The following is a 19,951-nucleotide window of genomic DNA, read 5'->3' on the forward strand; positions in this document are numbered from 1 at the left end:
CACAGCTCACCAATAGGATAAACAACACACTGAGGAATCTACAAAAAAAACGGACAGATAACCAGGTCTGACCTACAAAGAATGAAACCTGAAAGCAACAACACCCCCAGATTCTATGGACTACCCAAAGTGCACAAACCAGACATCCCACTCAGACCCATAGTATCACTACCAGGGACAGCATCACACAAACTGGCCAAAGAACTACAGCAGAAACTGAAACACCTGATCAGTGGATCCAGACAATCTATACAATCGACACAGGAATTCTTGGACATCATCAGAAATATATACGTAGACAAGGAAGAAACTATGGTCTCATTCGATGTAACGGCACTGTTCACCTCCATCGACAAAACACTAGCCAAAGAAACAATAGCCAACCTGCTGGACAGACATAACAGACAACAGGACGTTGAACCTATCAACAAAGACGGCATACTTAAACTACTGGACTTGTGCCTCACAACACACTTCACATTCAACAACCAAATATACGAACAAATCAACGGAACACCCATGGGCTCACCGATCTCTGGACTCATAGCAGAAGCAGTAATGCAAAGGTTAGAACAAACAGTCTTACCACAAATTCAACCCAAACTCTAGGTCAGATATGTAGATGATACTTTTGTAATCATTAAAAACACAGAAATAGAGAACACACACCGGATCATCAATGCCACACTCACAGGAATCCGATTCACTAGAGAGGAAGAAATGGACAACCAACTCCCATTCCTAGACCTGATGGTACAGAGAACACCGAACGGAGAATTCACCACAAAGGTTTACAGGAAAGCCACACACACAGACCAAGTCCTAAACTATGAAAGCAACCACCCCAACACACACAAACGAAGTTGCATCAGGACACTATTCAAAAGGGCTACAACACACTGCAGCACACCAGAACTACAAAAAGAGGAAGAGGAAGACCTATACAAAGTATTTGCCAAAAACGGATACCCTCGCAATTTCATCAACAGGTGCCTAAGGGAGAGACAACGGAACGAGGACATGCCGCAACCCAAAGGACTAGCCACACTACCATACATCAGGAGCATTTCTGAACTGACAGCCAGACTACTGCGACCATTAGGACTCATAACAGCACACAAACCAACAGCCACGCTCAGACAACAACTCACCAGAACAAAGGACCCGATACCCAACATGAGCAAAACTAATGTAGTGTACAAAATCCCATGCAAGGACTGCACAAAACACTACATCGGACAAACAGGAAGACAGTTAACGATCCGTATACACGAACACCAACTAGCCACGAAACGACACGACCAGCTATCCTTAGTAGCCACACACACAGATGACAAGCAACATGAATTCGACTGGGACAACACTACCATTATAGGGCAAGCCAAACAGAGAACAGCCAGGGAATTCCTAGAGGCATGGCACTCATCCACAGACTCTATCAACAAACACATCGACCTGGACCCAATATACCGGCCACTACAGTGGACAGCTCGAACTGACAACCCGAAGCAGCAGAGACAGGCCACTATAAATGCCGGAAGAAACAGCACAGAAGCGCTTCACTGGAGGCTCCCAAGCACTGAGGATGTCACCTAGACAGGGGACGAAACGTTTGCAAGACAAATTCCCAGCTCGGCGAACAGAACCACAACATATTCATTTTCAATTGTGACCTAAAACATTATTTCCAAGAAAGTGTGCAAAGTGTCTGGCAGGTTACTTACGTGGTAATTGATGGAATATTGATGGAACATAATTGATGGGGCTGCACGGTGGCTCAGTGGTTAGCGTGCTGCCTCACAGCATCAGGGTCCTGGGTTTGCACATTCTCCCTGTGTCTGCATGGGTTTCCTCCGGGTGCTCCAGTTTCCCCTCACAATCCAAAGTTGTCCATGTCAGGTGAATTGGCCATGCTAAATTGCCCACAGTGTCAGGTCAATTAGTCAGGGGTAAATATAGGGTAGGGGAATGGATTTGGGTGGGTTTCTCTTCAGAGGGGCGGTGTGGACTTGTTGGGCCGAAGGGCCTGTTTCCACACGGTAGAGAATCTAAAAATCTAAAAAAAATCTAATCTATAAATACTGTTGAGTTTATTACAGGCAGAGAAAACAGACTTTGAGTTTTTATTTGGACCTCGATTCAGAAGAAGCAGAAATTCAGCTCTGAACAGGTAGACCCTAGCAGAAGAGTTTCAGTTTGTAGAGTCTCTAAGCTATGAGAGCTTGAATACACGTTTTTAACTTGTCAGAACCAAAACAAAGTTCAGATCACCAGTCCAAGCAGGAGAATGGGAAATCAACCGTAAGAACACCTCAGCAGTCTAAGAAGGAAAACTTAACAGATAAGTAAGGAATTAGTCAAGATAGGATTGCTATTTCTCTGAGATTTAAGGATGTAGAAGAGACATTATCAGGAAACAGGTTGGAACTTTGTTTTACTGTTTACATTAAGATTCTTATGAACTGTCTGGGGCATGTAGCTGTGTTTGTTTCATTTTCAATGTGTAATAAATTTGCATTATTTGTTTAAGAACATTTGCAGCTTCATGTCAATATATTCAGTGACTAACCACTATAGTAATAAATTCCAAATATTTAAACTAATAATCTATCGAGCTAGGTTTCACTCTGGAATCTGAGTTGTCCAGAACTCTGTTGGGAGTATAAGAGTTTATTGAACTGTATTAGACAATGCAATCTTGACCTTGTCATTATCCATCATCCAGTAATGTGCATTTCTAGAAAGGGCTATAGGATATAGTCAAAAGCAAACCATATGGTTCACTTTCCTGCAGTTGACTAAACAACAGTAACACCAACTCCAGCACGCTAACTGCTTCTCAGATTAAGAAAAAGCTCAGGACATAGTAATAAAGCAATCAGAGACCTTATACCCATTCCTATGATGAGTCACCAACACAGTGAAAATGACAGTCATATTCAGAACACTTATATAGTGAGCCAAAAGGCATTATGCAACAGATAACTCTATATTCTAATTTCTACTGATGACTCTTGGCTTTGAACTGTTAATAAAAGGAGAGGGAAAAGCCAATTTGTCTTACCTAGCAGCTGAGCTTTATCCAACAGTTTCTGATCCAACTGGATTGCCTCAACACTATCTTCTTCAGTACTCGTTACTTCTGTATTGCTAGTCTGTTCTTTCTGTGCTCCGTTCCTGGGCTCTTCTTTAACATTTATAGCATTATTAAATGCTTCAGTTGTAGCTGCTTCTTTAGGCACAGGTTTGCTTGATGTTGTTTCATCTTCTAGAGATTTTGGCTTTTTAGATCGAGTTCGCAACTGATAGAGACTGAAGAAGATATAACAATCAGGCTGAATTTTATGTATCTATACTCATATAAACTTTCTCCCTCACTAAATAATCCAGCGGTGGCAACAGCTTGGTGGTAATATCAGAGACATGGGTACAAATACCACCATGGCAGATGGTAGAATGTGAATTAAATTAAAAATCAGGAATTAAGGTCAAATAATGACCACAAATCCATCTCCAGCTGTCGAAAAGACTTCGGGAAGGAAACTGCCATCATTACCTGGTTTGGACTTTATGTGACTCCAGAGCCACAGCAATGTAGTTGACTCAACTACCTTATGGGCAATTAGGGATGGAGAACAAGTGCTGGCCTAGCTGGCAAAGCCACATGGTCACATGAATAAATAAATTAAAAATGAATTAGGATTGAATTGTATCTATTCATTGCTATTGGCAATTCTGTATTAAAAACAAGTCACTATGTCTATAATATCTTAGAACAGATACATTCTAACACATGCTAAGGTTTCAAACATTAATGGCTGGTAATGAATATTTTCAAGTTACATATTTAATGTTTGCAAAGTAATTACACACTGGCTAAAATACAGTAAATTTATAAAGCAAAGTCCGTTAAAGAAAATTTGAAGAGTGACAAAATTAGTTAGCCCCGCTTAAAAGCAAATCAATTGAGTCTGAAAACTTTTAATTCCACAACTGATACATATTGCACATCTCCACTTGAATGATGAGTTGAATGAGCTGACATTACCTCCTCAAAGACATTCCAGATTTTCTTGGTGTAGCCTTTCTTTGTTTCTGCCAAGCCTCCAACTCAGGAGTTGATTCTGGAGTAGGTTTTGTGTGATCAATAGTTTGAATGTCCTTCCCTTGTTTCCACAGCGTGTACCTGCTTGGTTGAAATTTTTCTACAAAGATGTCCATAGATATCTTCACCATGTCATTCCGGCAGGTACACTAAGACAACAATGATAAAACTGGATTAAAACAATTGATAAGTTTTGCAAAAGCAGGCCTCTGTGACTTACATGAAAAAATAACAGTGCTTTTTAAAATGTATTCATGGGACATGAGCATCACAGATATCGCCATCGTTTGTTGCCCATCAATAATTGCTTTTGAGAAGATGGCTGGTGTTGTTTTTCTCCCTTCATTGCATAACTAAATGGAATAATTCTAAAAATGGTGCAGGAACATAGTGACCTGCGATTACATTCATACAAATCATTAATTATGATAGGATAGGTTGAAACAGTGATTAAAAAATTACTAGGTCATAAATAGAGGATGGAGTACAAAAAGGAAAGAAATTATGAATCACCTTCATAAAACCTTGCTTTGGCCTGAATTAGCATATTGCAGCTAATTCTGTGCATCCCACTTCAAGAAAAATGTGAAGGCTTTCATAATAGTACAATAAAAAAGAGTTTATAGAGTCAGAGAGATGTCCAGCACAAAAACAGACCGTTTGATCCAACTCATCTATGCCAACCAAATATCCTAAACATATCTTGCCCTATTTGCCATCATTTGGTCCATATCCCTGTAAAGTCTTCTTATTCATATATCTATCCAGATGCCTTTAAAACATTGTAATTGTACCAGCCTCCATCACTTCCTCTGGCAGCTCATTCCACACACGTAGAAACACTCTGCATGAAAACGTTGCCTCTCGGGTCCCTTTTAAATCTGTTCCCCTCACCTTAAACTTATGCCCTCTAGTTTTATTCTCCCCCACCCTGGGGAAAAGACCTTCTCTACTTACCCTATCCATACCCTTCACGATTTTATAAACCTCTATAAAGTGGGTGTCACTAGCTGTCCAACCATTAATTACCCATCTCTTGTTGTTCATGAGGTGATGAGCTGCCCTCTTGAACCACTGCTGACCATTTGTTGAAGCATTAGGAAGGGAATTCCTGGACGTCCTTCATTGTCATTGAGTTAATGATATATTTCCAAGTCAAGATGCCCAGTGCCTTTGCGGGGAACTTGCAAGTGGTGGTGTCCCCAATTATATACAGCCCTTGTCCTTCTAGATGAATGGAAGGTGCCAATTAAGAAGCCTTGGTGATTTTTTGCAGTGGGCTTGTTGTTGGTACACTCTGCTGGGACTCAGCATCAGTGGAAAAGAAACTGAATATTTGTGATGTAGTTCCAATCAAGCAGACTGCTTTGATCTGGATGACATCAAGTACCATCCAGGCATAGGAACTATAAGCGCAGAGAGGTTTAGTCAAGCAACAGCCAAGTGTTACTGTGGCTTCATATTTAATAATCTTTGACCTGAATTTTAAGATTTAGAGGTTACCTGGATTTTTATTTTAAATAAAGAGGTCAGTGAAAGAACAGTGGAACACAATTTTCTAATAAGGCATTTCTTGAAAGTCAAATGTCTTGGGATATCTGCTTGCTTACTGCACACATCCTGCCTGAGTTTACCACTGTAAGGTTGCAGCTTTGCAGATTGTTGGGCTTTTTCAGTTGGCCAGTATGGAGAAGGATAGGCAGTCTCCCAGCCTGGCTCCAGTGTTTCTGAAAAACCTCTTGTTACAAGGCCAGTGTGGTAACTGGAGCTGTGGCCAAGTCTGCTCTCCTGAACAGCACCCAAAAGAATCCTTAATACTGCATCTTGAACAAGCATTTTTTTATTAGCTAACTTGGTTTATAGATCTTTATATTTTATGTTTAATACAGGAAAAAAAATAGAACTGACAATATCAGGGGACAGATAAAAAGTTGCATTTATGTTGAGGCCCACGTAGTAGTAGGACTAGAGAGATACACAGTGTACTCCTCTCATCTCAGTTAAAAGGCAGTAAAACAAAACCCTATCAGGCAAAGCCATGCAGTAGAGAAAACCAGAAACCTGAATATAAGACAAAAAACAAGAAAAGCAAGAGAAACAGAAAAAGAGAGTATGAAAAAAAAATTGCAAGAAGCAAAGTCTTTCTGAGCTCCATATCTAGTTGCATTGAATTTTAAATCACAGCTTGAACTTATTGCTAACGGTTTTGGTTCTGAACTAGTTGAAGAATTTGAAAAATATTCAATAAATTATCTAATAATCATGAGAATCACTGAACATATCAAAAATGAATAGTTAGCACTGTTTCTTATAAATATGTAAATAAAAAGAATTAATTATCTTGAAACTTAAAAATGGTAGAACAGCGTCTTTTTAAGATGATTTTCAGGGAAAGATATAGTAATTTTCTTGCAACAATTTTAAAATTCAAGGTGATAGAGATCAGTCTTGTTCTGCTACATGTGCATAAAATATTTCATTTAAAGTTACTGAATGTATTTTATAACTAAAAATGTATCACTGTTTAGTCATGGTAACACACTTAACAATATCTGTCTCTGCATAGTCATGAACTAAAGAGATTATGAAGTTAAACACTTCATAGCAATTTACGTTTGTCAAATAAAGCCCCCAAGCAAGACATTTTAAACTTATTTCTCCAAGTTAGCAATCATGCATACAAAGTAGAATGTCCCGGTTTGCCAATTTATTTGCACTAAATCTAACATGTGACAAGAAAATTACTTTCGTTAAAGTTACACTGTGCTTAATTCAGCATGATATATCATCCAGAGAAGAACTTTCACATTGTTTCAAAGAGTTAGCAACCTGATTTTTTTATTGCAAATACTACACTGATATCCACCTCAGCATATTTGGCATTAATTGTAGCCACAAAACCACAAACTCAAAGATTCAGTTTAAAATCATCATAGTCTACAAACATTGTGATGCTAAAAGTCAATGTTAATGAATTATTTACATTTCATTTTGACAATGTTGATGAACTAGATTTAAATCTAGGGCGGCACGGTGGCACAGTGGTTAGCACTGCTGCCCCACAGCGCCAGAAATCCGGGTTCAATTCCCGCCTCAGGCGACTAACTGTGTGGAGTTTGCACGTTCTCCCCGTGTCTGCGTGGGTTTCCTCCGGGTGCTCCGGTTTCCTCCCACATCATCCATAGATGTGCAGGTCAGGTGAATTGGCCATGCTAAATTGCCCGTAGTGTTAGGAAGGGGTAAATGTAAGGGTATGGGTGGGTTGCGGTGTGGACTTGTTGGGCCGAAGGGCCTGTTTCCACACTGTAAGTAATCTAATCTAATCTAAAAAAATATAAACAAATGCTGAATATGTATATACTTTTTGAAGTACATATCAAATCTTATGCACAAACCAGGATTAAGCATAAATTTGTTTGCATTGTTCAGTTTCTTCCTATTGATGATTTATGTTCATCCAGAATTCAGTGTTGCAAATTACATAACTTCACTTGTCACCATTAAGTAGTCATATCCAAACAAATATAGCAAGCAGGTGCAGAACAGGACTTAATTCTACTTCATACTATTTCAAATATGGATCAATACCACTGAATAAATGTCAAATTTATTTCCCACAGAAGACATCAAAATTCACTTAGACTGGTCACTTCATGCCAGGTGCAACCAGCTTTTTTTTAACATTTTGGATCACATTTTACAGCAGCATTTGAGAGAATCAAAGTCATCCAAGTGTAACCAAACAAATTTGTTTTCTTTTAAGGAGAGAACAGAGCTGAAAGGACAACATTGCGAACTAGGTTTACAGTTCTTTTCTCTTGGAACCTTGGACAATTTTTTTTTTAAAAAAGCAACATATATTTCACAAGATACCTTTGGAGTCTGTTTAAACATTTAAACAAGGGAAGGCATTGAAGACAGTGCAATGAGATTTGTGAAAATGATTTCAGGTTGAGGAATTTCAGTTATCATGATAGATTGGAGAGATTGGAATTGTTTTCCCAAGAAAAAAATGAGAGGAGATCTGGTAAAAGTATTTGATGTCCTGAAAACTCCATACAGAGTTGATAGGGAGAAAATGCTCCCTTGTAAGAAAAATCAAAAAAGACAGGGTACAGATTTAAAGTAATCAGTTAAAAAAAAAGCAAAGGTGATTGGAGGGAAACCTTTTCACGCAACAGGTGATTAGGGGTCTTAAATTCACTGCCAGAAATGCGGCATTAAGAAGGTAATTAAATTGTTATTTGCAAAGAAATGGCAACCAAAGATATTGGGAGAAGGCGGGAAATTGGTATGCGGTGCATTGCTCATTTGTCGAGCTAGTACAGACATAATGAGCCAAATGATGTCCATCTGCACCCTAACGATTCAGTTCAGTAGAAGTCTTCTGACTCAAAACATTAACTCTGTTTCTCTCTCCACAAATTCTTCCAAATTCTTCTGCTGAGTTTCTCCAGCATTTTCTGGTTTTATTTCAGATTTACAGAATCCACAGTACTTTAGTTTTAGACTGATTCTATGATTGCGTAAATTTAAAGAAATGCAATTAAGAGGGCATGAAGATATCAAGGTTGGTTAAAGTGGAATGATAAAATACATTAAGAGCTTCTACAAGTACATGGAACAAAGTAACTAAAATCAGCATTAGAGGTGTCTTAGAGGGTGAGACTGAAAAACTAATAATGGGAAACAATGAAAATGGTAGAGTTTCTTTTGCATTTGTTTGGACAGCAGAAATCACAAAAATAATCCTAAGAATAGTAGAAAATTAACAGGAAAAAGAAAGTGGTGGAATTTAAAATAATTACCAAACAGAAAATACTTGGAAAACTGATGGAACTTAGTGCTTACAAGGCTATTGGACCCGGCACCCAGTGGCTTAAAGAAAGTGGCTGCAGAGCTAGTTGATTGTGGTAGTCATTATCCAAAAATTTCCTATATTCTAAAAGTGTCGACTGGATTGAAAAATAGCAAATGTAATATCAGTATTCAAGAATGGAGGACAACAGATAGCAGGCAGCAACTAAATGCCAGAAGGTGACGACTGGAAATGCTGAAGATCAGAGTCCAAATGTGTGGCACTGGAAAAGCACAGCAGGTCAGGCAGCATCCGAGGAGCAGGAGAGTCGACATTTCGAGCATAAGCCCTTCATCAGGTGTGTGGGTGGAGGAAAGGAGGCCGAGAGATATATGGGGGGGCAGGAAGCAGATAGATAGGAATGTGGTAAGTAGATGAAATTCGGGGCGATAGTGATAGGTCAGAGCAGAGGGTGGGACAGATAGGTGGGAAGGAAGATGGACAGGTGGGACAGTTCAAAATGGCAGTGCTGTGTTGGATCTGTGATAAGGTTGGGGGGTGGGCGCTGAGGAAACTGGTGAAATCGGCATTGATTGTGCATGGTTGGACAGTCCAAAGGCAGAAGATGAAGTGTTCTCCTGCCAGTTGTCAGATGGCTAGGATTTGGCTGTGGAGGCTGTCTAGGATTTACATGTCCTTGGTGGATTGGGAGGGGGAGTCGAAGTAGTTGGCTTCAAAGCGGTAGGGTTGTTTAGTGCGTGTGACCTGGAGATATTCTCTGAAACATTTCACAAATTGGCGTCCTGTCTCCCTAATGTAGAGAAGGCCACATCGAGAACAGTGGACACAGTCGATGAGATGTTTGGATGTGCAGGAAAATCTCTGTGAGATGTGGAAGAATCCTTTGGGGCCTTGGATGGAGATTGGGGGAGGGGGGGGGTGGAAGGTGTGGGCCCAGGTTTTACACCTCCTGCGGTGGCAAGGGATTGTGCTGGGGGTGGAGGGTAGGTTGCTGGGTGGGGGGGGAAACTAATGAGGGAGTCGCGGAGGGAATGGTCTGAGAGGAATGCTCAAAGGGGTGAGATCTGACTGTAAGTGGCATAAATGACAGAGGATGATGCATTGTATCTGGACATTACTAAGGTGGAAGGTGAGGACCACGGTTGTTCTATCCTTGTTGCAGTTAGAGGAGTAGGGTTCAAGGGCGGAGATGTGAGAAGTGCAGGAGATGTGCTGGAGGGCATTGTTAATCACATGGAAGGGGAAATCGTGGTCCCTGAAGTAGACGGCCATCTGGGATGTTCTGGAGTGGAATTGATCCTCCTCGAAGCAAATGTGTCAGAGGCAGAGAAATTAGGAGTAAGGAATAGCATTTTTGCAGGAGGGGGGTGGGAGGTGGTGTAGTCAAAGTAGCTGTGGGAGTCAGTTTGAAGTAGATGTAAACTAAAGGCCAGTCAGTCAAATATCTATTATTGGGAAAATGCTCAAGCATATTAAAACACAGTAGGAGGATATTTAGAAAAATCACAATTGGGCAGTGTCAACATGGTTTTGTGAAAGTTCACAGTATTCATCAAATTTATTACAGCTTGTTGAAAATGCAACAATTGGGATACATAAAGGGATGTACAAGAGTTGATGACGTTGTGAATTATACATTAGCACGGATAGAGGATTAGCTAGGTAACAGGCTAGAGAGAGGCAGATTAAATGACAAAGGATAATACACAGAAACTGGCTTTTTACTCTAATTTGAATCTATTATATTAAAAGAACTATTCAAAATCCTTTCAGACCGTGACACCTGTGTTGCTAGTTCATATGAAACTGGAAATAAAACAAATGAGATTGTAGTCGCCAGTTTCTTAACAAAAATTGTACTTTTCTTCAGGATTCTGACTCATAATCAGCAAATACTACAATACTAGCTACTAGTTTTCAAAATTTCATCTTTCCAACAGAGGCCATCTCTCCTACGATAGACTTCATTTTGTCTTCAGCATAGAAACTGGAGTAAACCATCGAGCTGCATCACTGAATCATTAAAACATTTGTACGGACAAATTTGTAAGGTTGACATATTATATAATCATGAATATCTGACAAAGAAAAAGAAGCAATGCTTCATCATATTTTCATTTCTTAAGCACAGATCACAATTGCTAAGGCAGCAAGTATTCAATGCCCATTGCCAAAACTCATGACTAATTGCTGCTCTACAATTTAGCCTCCAAGGCTTTTCTGATCTCTCAGGCAATTGCTGGGTTCTTTATTTGTACATGAATTCCTATATGACATCAGTTGCTAATGAAAAGTGCAGCTGTTTTATGATAGTTCATAGCTTACAGCATGATGAAGACAGAAGTGGTATTTGGGAGCTTTTACATGTTTTGGGTTTCATATCCTTTTTCTAGTTATGGTTTTTGTGCAATTTTCCCTTTTGGAATTTAGTCCATCCAAAGAAAATTGTAAGGAGGTAACACTGGTGCAGCTTGGTCCCTCAGCTATATATTTTTCTTTAATTTGCAGCTGTTTTACAGTTACCTTATGTTATTAGTTCACCTACTGCATTGCATTACACAATATGTCACACATGGTTGAGTTTAGTGTTGGTGAATGTGCCTCAACTTGAAAACTAGTGTCCATTTGTATTGTGATTGCCTTGGGGAAGGCAAGAGACATGGGGCAAGATTTTTTGATTAGAGGGTTCAGAGTCTTTAGAATTCACTTCTTCAAAAAGCAATGGATGCAGAATTTTTAAATATCTCTAAGGTAGAGGTAGATAGACTCTTGATAACCAAGGTGATGAAAGATTATTGGCGTTGTGCAGAAAAGTAGAGCGGAAGTCAAATCATATCAGTCATTATCTTATTGGACAGCTGACCAGCCTCAAAGGGTCAAATGGCTATTCTGGTTCCCTGCTCATATTTTTAGAACATATTGTGTGAACATCGTGCTGTCTCATATCGTTGGCTTTCCTGCTAAGTTGGTGTCGAGGATAATTGTCACACTGTGGCTTGTTGCAGGGAGGAGTTGAAAGATAGATGAGTGGACCTTCAGGAAGTTCTTTTGGTTCAATTTGAACAAGCATTTTTTCACATTTACATTAGCCATAATGGCCAACTATGAATAACTAACAAAATTAGAGCAGATGGCTTCTGTGCTCAGAAATGTTTTCTGCCTAAAAACCTACTTCAGATCTAACTTTAATGAAGAGTCAAGGTTCAACTAACACTGCTGTAAAATGTACAACATACTAGTAATTATTTAGCACGAAGTTTATTAATGTTATTCTTTACATTACTTAATATGCTTTTAGCCACTTACAGATGAGCAATTTCTCTACAACAGCAAAATTTGAAATTTTTATTACACTCCCCTCCACATACTGCAGGCCTACATGTCAAACTGAAATGGACCTGTGAACATTACATATTAAAATGTAATTAATCTATTTTCTTTGGTATACCATGTTTAGGATTAACAGTACAACAGAGTGGTTTATAGCCACAAAAGACAGTGACTAATTACAACAGTGATACAAATGAATCACAGAATCATATCATAGAATCCCTGGAGTGCAGACAGAGGCCCATCGAGTCTGCACAAACCCTCCGAAGAACATCCCAACCAGATCCAGACCTTCATCTTATCGTCATAACCCCACATTTCCTATGGCCAAACCACCTATCCTTCACATTTTTGGACCATGGAAGGAAACACACACAGACATAGAGAGAATATGAAACTCCACACAGTCATACAAGGCTACAAATGAACCCAGCTCTCTTGCACTATGAGGCACCAGTGCTAACCACTGTGCCGCCCAATGAATCCAACAAAATTAATCTTTTTCAGAAGACTGCATTCACTGTAAAAGTTTCAACAAGATGATCCTCTTTTTGCTAACAGGTAACTATCTTGGATTCAGAGTCCTTCCACACTTCAAAGTCAATCCTCTGTCATTCCAGATTTCGCACATTTGAGACAATACTTGAACTTTAGAAGCCACTCAGACTGAAAAGTACAGCAACAAATTATATTAAAAAAAAGAAGTCTCTATCTTGTATTAGAAAAGTCTGTCAGATAAACCACTGCAATCGAGCCAAAACAAATCTTTGATGCAGAAGGTCAAAATTCTGCAAAAAATTTGTTCCTCAAAGTAAATTAACAGAGGAACAGGGAAACGTTCAGAAGTTGTTCACATATCTTCCAAGCTCTTCCACAATGCTCCAAACATAGAAAGAAACAAACAGATTAAAGGAATTCTCCAAACATATCCCACCTGTTTCACAAAACTCTGTCAAATGAATTTCAAAACAAATTCCAAGATAAAATATCTACATTTCATTGAGGATGTTGGAAATTGCATTTTGCCTTTTATGTTTGTGCCAATATTACAGATAATGCTGAGTGGAGTGCAATACACAAATGCAACAAACTTTGTTTTAACCGGCGCATTTTGAACTGGTACACTCTATAAACTGACAAAAATTACAGACCTCAAATTCCATGGCATTTACTGTAGTATACTGTCAAATATTATAGCTTTTTAGCTTATTTATCTCAATGTAAATATACTTGTTCAATCAAATGGCTGCATGAAATATCTACAGTTGATTCAATTTCAAGTCAATTTCTCCTCAAATATCGCAATCTATTGTGACATCTGAGCAGTTAGTTGAGGTTGCGAGTGAGAATGCTCTCTGTTGATAAGTTTTATTTAAGGCAAACTCACATTATTATTTAAGTAATTTATGCTGTAAGTAATGTATATTAGTGATATGTATATACCCTACAATTCATTTCTATTACTTAGTGTGTGTTTTTACATTGATCATTTGGATCGTAATTATCTGGGATATTTGATCAACCAGCACACTCCTCATCCCATAGATGCTGGATAATAAAAAGTTTGCTGTATTAACATTATTTTGAGATTTGGTCGTATGGATTTAATTACCCTTCAGAAAGTTTTTTTTAGAAAAAATATCTAGATCACACAAACCTTCTGGAACATGAACTGAACCAATATGTGTCAGAGAGTAGGGATGTGTTGGAATGTTAATGGATGACTTTTTTATTATAATGGTTTAGGACAGTTAGGGTAAACATTTAAGATAATTCGCTTGTTTTTTCGGTTCAGGATAACCAACGATTTATTTTAGCTAAGATATCCCAAAACGTGAAAGCTTTGAGAGGAGATCCGATTGGGGTCAGAGTAAATATAGTTTCTCTCACAACAGTTCAGGGAAAACAGCTACTTCAGTGTAAAGTTTAATTCTTTTAACTTCTGAAGCAGGAGTGTCTGATTCAAAATTTATAAGAAGCTGAGAAATTTTAAGCTCTCAGATTTTAAAGTATACATGTAAAGAACTGGAAAGAATAAGTTAGATCAATTAAGTTGAACATAAAAACATTTGAGATAGATAATTACTTCATATTTGTGTCTGTAATGGATTGTGTCAGGAAACAAGATTTGCTTTATTGTGTGCTTTAAGGTCTTTTAAACTGTGTTCTATATCTTGATAGCTTCGTTTGTTTATTCGCATTTTTATCTTTTGTACAATAAATTACTGTTCTGATTTTAAAAGAAACTTTGTACCATCAGGAATGCCCACTATGTGTCTAAAAAGAAGAAAACAATAATCTATCAAATCAGGTTTCATTCTGGGTTCTGACTTGCCCAGTAGCACCATCAGCTGAGATAGCAACAGTTTGCGCGCTTCATTCTGCACAGGCGCTAATGTCCGCACCAAGATCTCTGTGCCATTTGAAGCATGCTCCGGTGTCCGCGCCAAATTCTCTGCTCCCTTGTATACATGCACACTGTCAGCACTGGCCTTCATACTATTCTGCGTTGATGTCAGCTGCCAACAGAGCAGCTTTCTGTGAGAGGTACTGTGCAGAGAGCAGCTTCCTTTTTTTTTAAATGTGTTGAGTTAAATTTACTTTGGTTTCATTAATAAGTATGAGTTCAACCTTCATTCAAGCTGCGCTATACTTTGCATTTAACTTTTTGGTGATTTTAAGTGATCGTGAGTGATATTTTTTGTTGGTCTGCTCCTAACCCCACTTTTCCCATAAGCCCCATTACTTCTGTCAATTAAGCGAGGTTTTGCTGGAATGTAACTACAGCATTATAGGAGAACTACCTGTACTTTCAAAGAACCAAATATTAAAACTAAGCTCATATGACAGAAAACCCACTAGCTTACAGTATGTTACCGTATATACTTGAGTAATAGTCTAATTGTTTTGACTACTTTTTAAGGAGAAATTTATGGGGTTGACTATTATATGGATCCTAATTTTGAGTGGCTGAGATTCTTGCCTGTCAAAATTCATACCGTATCATTAGCAGAAGCCCAACTGATCTAGAGAACAAAGAAAAGAAAACAAATTACAGTAGTTCTGAAAGCCAGGAGTCGAACTTCGCAGCCAGTGAACTAGAAGACTGGGAGCGGAGCGGGACGTGATGGCCAGCATACTGACTCATAAATGTTGATCTGCTATAGAGTCATAGAGATGTACAGCATAGAAACAGACCCTTCGGTCCAACCTGTCCATGCCGACCAGACATCCCAACCCAATCTAGTCCCATCTGCCAGCACCCGGCCCATATCCCTCCAAACCCTTCCTATTCATATACCCATCCAAATGCCTCTTAAATGTTGCAATTGTACCAGCCTCCACCACATCCTCTGGCAGCTCATTCCATACCCATACCACCTTCTGTGCGAAAAAGATGCCCCTTAGGTCTCTTTTATATCTTTCTCCTCTCACTGCGAAGAACTAGAGTCAACTTTTACATGAGATTTGTGGAAAATTCCAGTTTATTTGGCCAAAAATAGGGGTTCGACTTTTACATGAGATTCATTATTACTTGAGCATATGTGGTATGTATCAGGTAAGCTACAGAACTATAGGTCATCTTCAACTACCTTTAGGTCTACAGATTTTAAATGTAAAATAACCATTTTTAAAAATTGCCTTTTCCATTTAACCACATCTAAATACTAATTAAATCATCAATTCCACAAAAGCTAACTCATTTGTCACTCCACATCCTCATAGCAACCTCTTCTACAACATCTTGCTGCACCCCTTTAAATTCATACCAATATTTGAGTTGGCATTCTCAGGAGGAGGCAGAATGGTGTTCAGCTTTTTTTTCCCCAGAAAGTGCTTGCGAAAAATTCAGCTGATCTTTTACTGGGTTCCATCATGGTCAATGATTGAAATATTCATGAAACATCTTCCTCTTGCTTGTTGCATGGTTGCTCACCATCAATCTTAACTGGGATGGTGCCTACAGACATTTTCCATGATCCTTTTGATGTAACAACACAGTCCACAGTCAACTTTTTCCAGCAGGCATGTGATCCTCTGATCCAACTTCACTGTAAAATATGCCAGATTGGCATTCCTAACACCTCTCCCAGTGAACTAAGGTCAATCTTCAAACTCGACACTGATTCAAGGATCAAAGAATGCTTCACTTTTTTCTCCTACCCTTACTTGCCTAGAATCATTCACCACTCACTAAACCTATTTGAAATGAAATCATGATATACAATACCATGATAACACCATTGTGCCAGTAAAGCAGGAAATGACAACTAAATCCAACTAATGTCAATTATGTTGTGATTTGGAAATTCAAATAGTGTCGAACAATGGCTTAGCAAAAAGCAATGGACCACACAAATCCAAAGTTAACAAAGTTCAGTATCCAAAGTATTAGTGTCAAATACCAACGTATCACCACCAACACAACGAAGAAAACAGCCCTCACATTCCGGCAACTGCCAAAATTAGTTTCTCCAACTGCTTATGGCAATGTACAACCTGAAATCTCAGTTGCTGCATCTTCAAAGCACTCTCTTAACTCCTTCACTTCTCCTTACAGCTCTTCTCACATCCATGGCACCACAGACCAAACTCCCCACTCCCCCATGGCCCCTCAACACACTCCCCTGCATCCATTCCTCACTCTCCCAGGGCCCTTCACCACTGGACTAACTTCCCCACTTCCCCAAGGCCCCTCACTGCTAGACCATTTTCCCCACTCTCCTGTGGCTCCTCACCACTGGACCACCTTCCCTCCTACTCCATGGCCCGTCACCAGTGGTCTATCTTCCCACTCCCCTATGATCCCTCACCACATCCCCATTTCCCCTGTAATACTTCATTGCTGGTTCATTTCTGGAATAGAGATGGAGAGGGAAAGTAAGCAGTGGGGTAGGGAGGGGAATGAGCATGTGTAGAGAGAGGAAAGAACAAAGGAAGTGAAAAGAGTGGCAGAGAGAGCAAGGGAAGCTAAGAGAGTGATGGGGAACGAGGGATATGAGAAGGTAGGAAAGCAGTAGGATGAAAGAACGGCAGGAAAGCAAGACATGAGGGCAGAGCGGTAGATATGATTTATATGGACTTCAGTAAGGCGTTCAATAAGGTTCTTCATGGGAGACTGGTTAGCAAGGTTAGGTCTCATGGAATAAAGGAGAACTAGCCATTTGGATACAGAACTGGCTCAAAGGTAGAAGACAGAGGGTGGTGGTGGCAGGTTGTTTTTCAGACTGCAGGCCTGTGACCAGTGGAGTGCCACAATGATCGGTGCTGGGTCCACTACTTTTCGTCATTTATATAAACGATTTGGATGTGAGCATAAAAAGTATAGTTAGTAAGTTTGCAGATGACACCAAAATTGGATGTGTAGTGGTCAGCGTGGACAGCGAAGAGGGTTACCTCAGATTACAATTGGATCTTGATCAGATGGACCAATGAGCTGAGAAGTGGCAGATGGAGTTTAACTTGGGTGCTGCATTTTGGGAAAGCAAATCTTAGCAGCACTTCTATGCTTAATGGTAAGGTCTTAGGGAGTGTTGCTGAACAAAGAGACCTTGGAGTGCAGGTTCGTAGCTCCTTGAAAGTGGAGTCACAGGTAGATAGGATCATGAAAGAAGGCATTTGGTATGCTTTTCTTTATTGGTCAGAGTATTGAGTACAGAAGTTGGGAGGCCATGTTGTGGCTATACAGGACATTGTTTAGGCTACTGTTGGAATACTATGTGCAATTCTAATCTCCTTCCTAGTGGAAAGATGCTGTAAAACTTGAAAAGATTCAGAAAAGATTTACAAGGATGTTGCCAGGGTTGGAGGATTTGAGCTATAGGGAGAGGTTGAATAGGCTAGGGCTGTTTTCTCTGGAGTGTCAGAGGTTTATAAAATCATGAAGGACATAGATAGGATAATTGGACAAAGTATTTTCCCTGAAGTTGTGGAGTCCAGAACTTGAGGGTATAGGTTTACGGTGAGAGGGGGAAGATATAAAAGAGACTTAAGAGGCAATTCTTTCACACAGAGGGTGGTATGTATTTGGAATGAGCTGCCAGAGAAAGTGCTGGAGGCTGATACAATTGCAACATTTAAATTGTAACTGGCTGGGTATATGAATAGGAAGAGTTTGAAGGGATATGAGCCGGGTGCTGGCAGGTGGGTCTAGATTGGGTTGGGATATCTGTATATCTCGATGACTCTAAGACATCAGGGAGGAGTAAAAATAGTAAAGACAATAGCAGTGAAGCAAGAAGTACAAGGAAAGTAGCAGAGAACAATTGGTACTGAAACGAACAGCAGGGGAACGGGGATTTCAAAAGAGAGGCAGGGAGAATGGGGAATGAGGGAAGAATGTGAACTGAGGGGAGCAACAAGGAAGCAGGGAGAGAGAGAAAAGAGTGAGGAAAGTGGCAGAAGAGCATGAGGAGTGAAGAGAGTGGCAGGTGAGCAGAGGAGTGAGGAGAGCAGTAGGAAAGTAAGGGGTGGGGCAATAACTGCAGGAAGTCATACGGAAGTAAGGAGAACTGCAAGGTGCTGTCATCAAACCACATTTAACATACAGGATAAAGTGAGGACTGCAGATGCTGGAGATCAGAGCTGAAAATGTGTTGCTGGAAAAGTGCAGTAGGTCAGGCAGCATCCAAGGAGGAGAATCGACGTTTCGGGCATGAGCCCTTCTTCCTGAAGAAGAAGGGCTCATGCCTGAAACGTCGATTCTCCTGTTCCTTGGATGCTGCCTGACCTGCTCCGCTTTTCCAGCAACACATTTTCAGCCCACATTTAACATACATACTACATTCCTAATGGAGCAATGAAGAGTTTGGGATATTGTTAATGTGCCAAACTGGCAGGTCCCAATGAGGAGGTTGGGGCGGTGATTGAAGGCTATGGACGAGAACTTTGGAACTGGTCATTTGGCATGGGGCCTCTGTCACTTATAGTTAAATTGTAGCAGTAGTAGGGTAAGCCCTTAAGTGGGCAATTAGGCTCTTCCCACTGGACTTAACAATGTCCAGACGTCAAACCTCATAGGTAGGACAGCATTAAAAACAATCCTCCACATCTAATCTACCAAATCACTTAATCCCTTGATTAGATCACCCTTTAGCTTTCTAAATTCAAGAGAATACAAGCAAAAATTATGCAATTTAGTCACATAACCTAACCTTTAAACCTTGAAATTGTTTGAATGAACATGAACTGTTCCCCTTCAAACGCAAAATATTTTCAAGATACAGTGCTGAAAAACAGTATAATACTCTGTAGAACTGAGGTGGTGTTCTGATGACAAAACTGTCAGGAGTCGTCATCATCACTGTTCTGTCAAACTGAAAACAATTTTTGGCATCGCAAAATGAGCAGTTAAACATATACATTGTTGTCAATGATTTACCTGCTTCATGAAATGTGTTGTTGAAGTACTTTCAAATTGAGAACACAGACAACAGAATTGATCAGAACTTCAATATTTTTACCCAATTATTTATGCTTTGAAAATCTTTGAAACTGTCTATTTCCCATGGACTCCAGACAACATTCAGGTCGTCTCAATTTGGATCTGACCAGGACAACTGCTACCTAGAGTGCTGCACTTTGAAACTGTTTTGCCTTGCTGAATTAACTGTAAATGGGTATTTTCTTTAAATGGTGAACTAATTTGGAATTACAGAAAAAAATTGACTTCTCTGGCTCTTCGAAACTAATTGCAT

General features: G+C 39.6%; 1 protein-coding gene across 5 annotated transcripts in view; it reads right to left on the reverse strand.

Annotated features, from left to right (window-relative positions):
- The window catches only part of LOC140487885 (lysine-specific demethylase 4C-like), a 427,159-nt gene that overhangs the window by 222,589 nt on the left and 184,619 nt on the right, over window positions 1–19,951 (reverse strand). For all 5 annotated transcript variants that reach the window (XM_072587280.1, XM_072587271.1, XM_072587299.1 and 2 more), the window contains 2 exons: window positions 4,049–4,254; window positions 3,065–3,312 (listed from right to left, as the gene is read on the reverse strand). In XM_072587280.1, the coding sequence (XP_072443381.1) occupies window positions 3,065–3,312; window positions 4,049–4,254 (454 nt within the window). The remainder of the gene's footprint in view (window positions 1–3,064; window positions 3,313–4,048; window positions 4,255–19,951) is intronic.

The sequence above is a fragment of the Chiloscyllium punctatum genome, chromosome 2 (genome assembly GCF_047496795.1).
Source record: "Chiloscyllium punctatum isolate Juve2018m chromosome 2, sChiPun1.3, whole genome shotgun sequence".
NCBI lineage: Eukaryota > Metazoa > Chordata > Chondrichthyes > Orectolobiformes > Hemiscylliidae > Chiloscyllium > Chiloscyllium punctatum.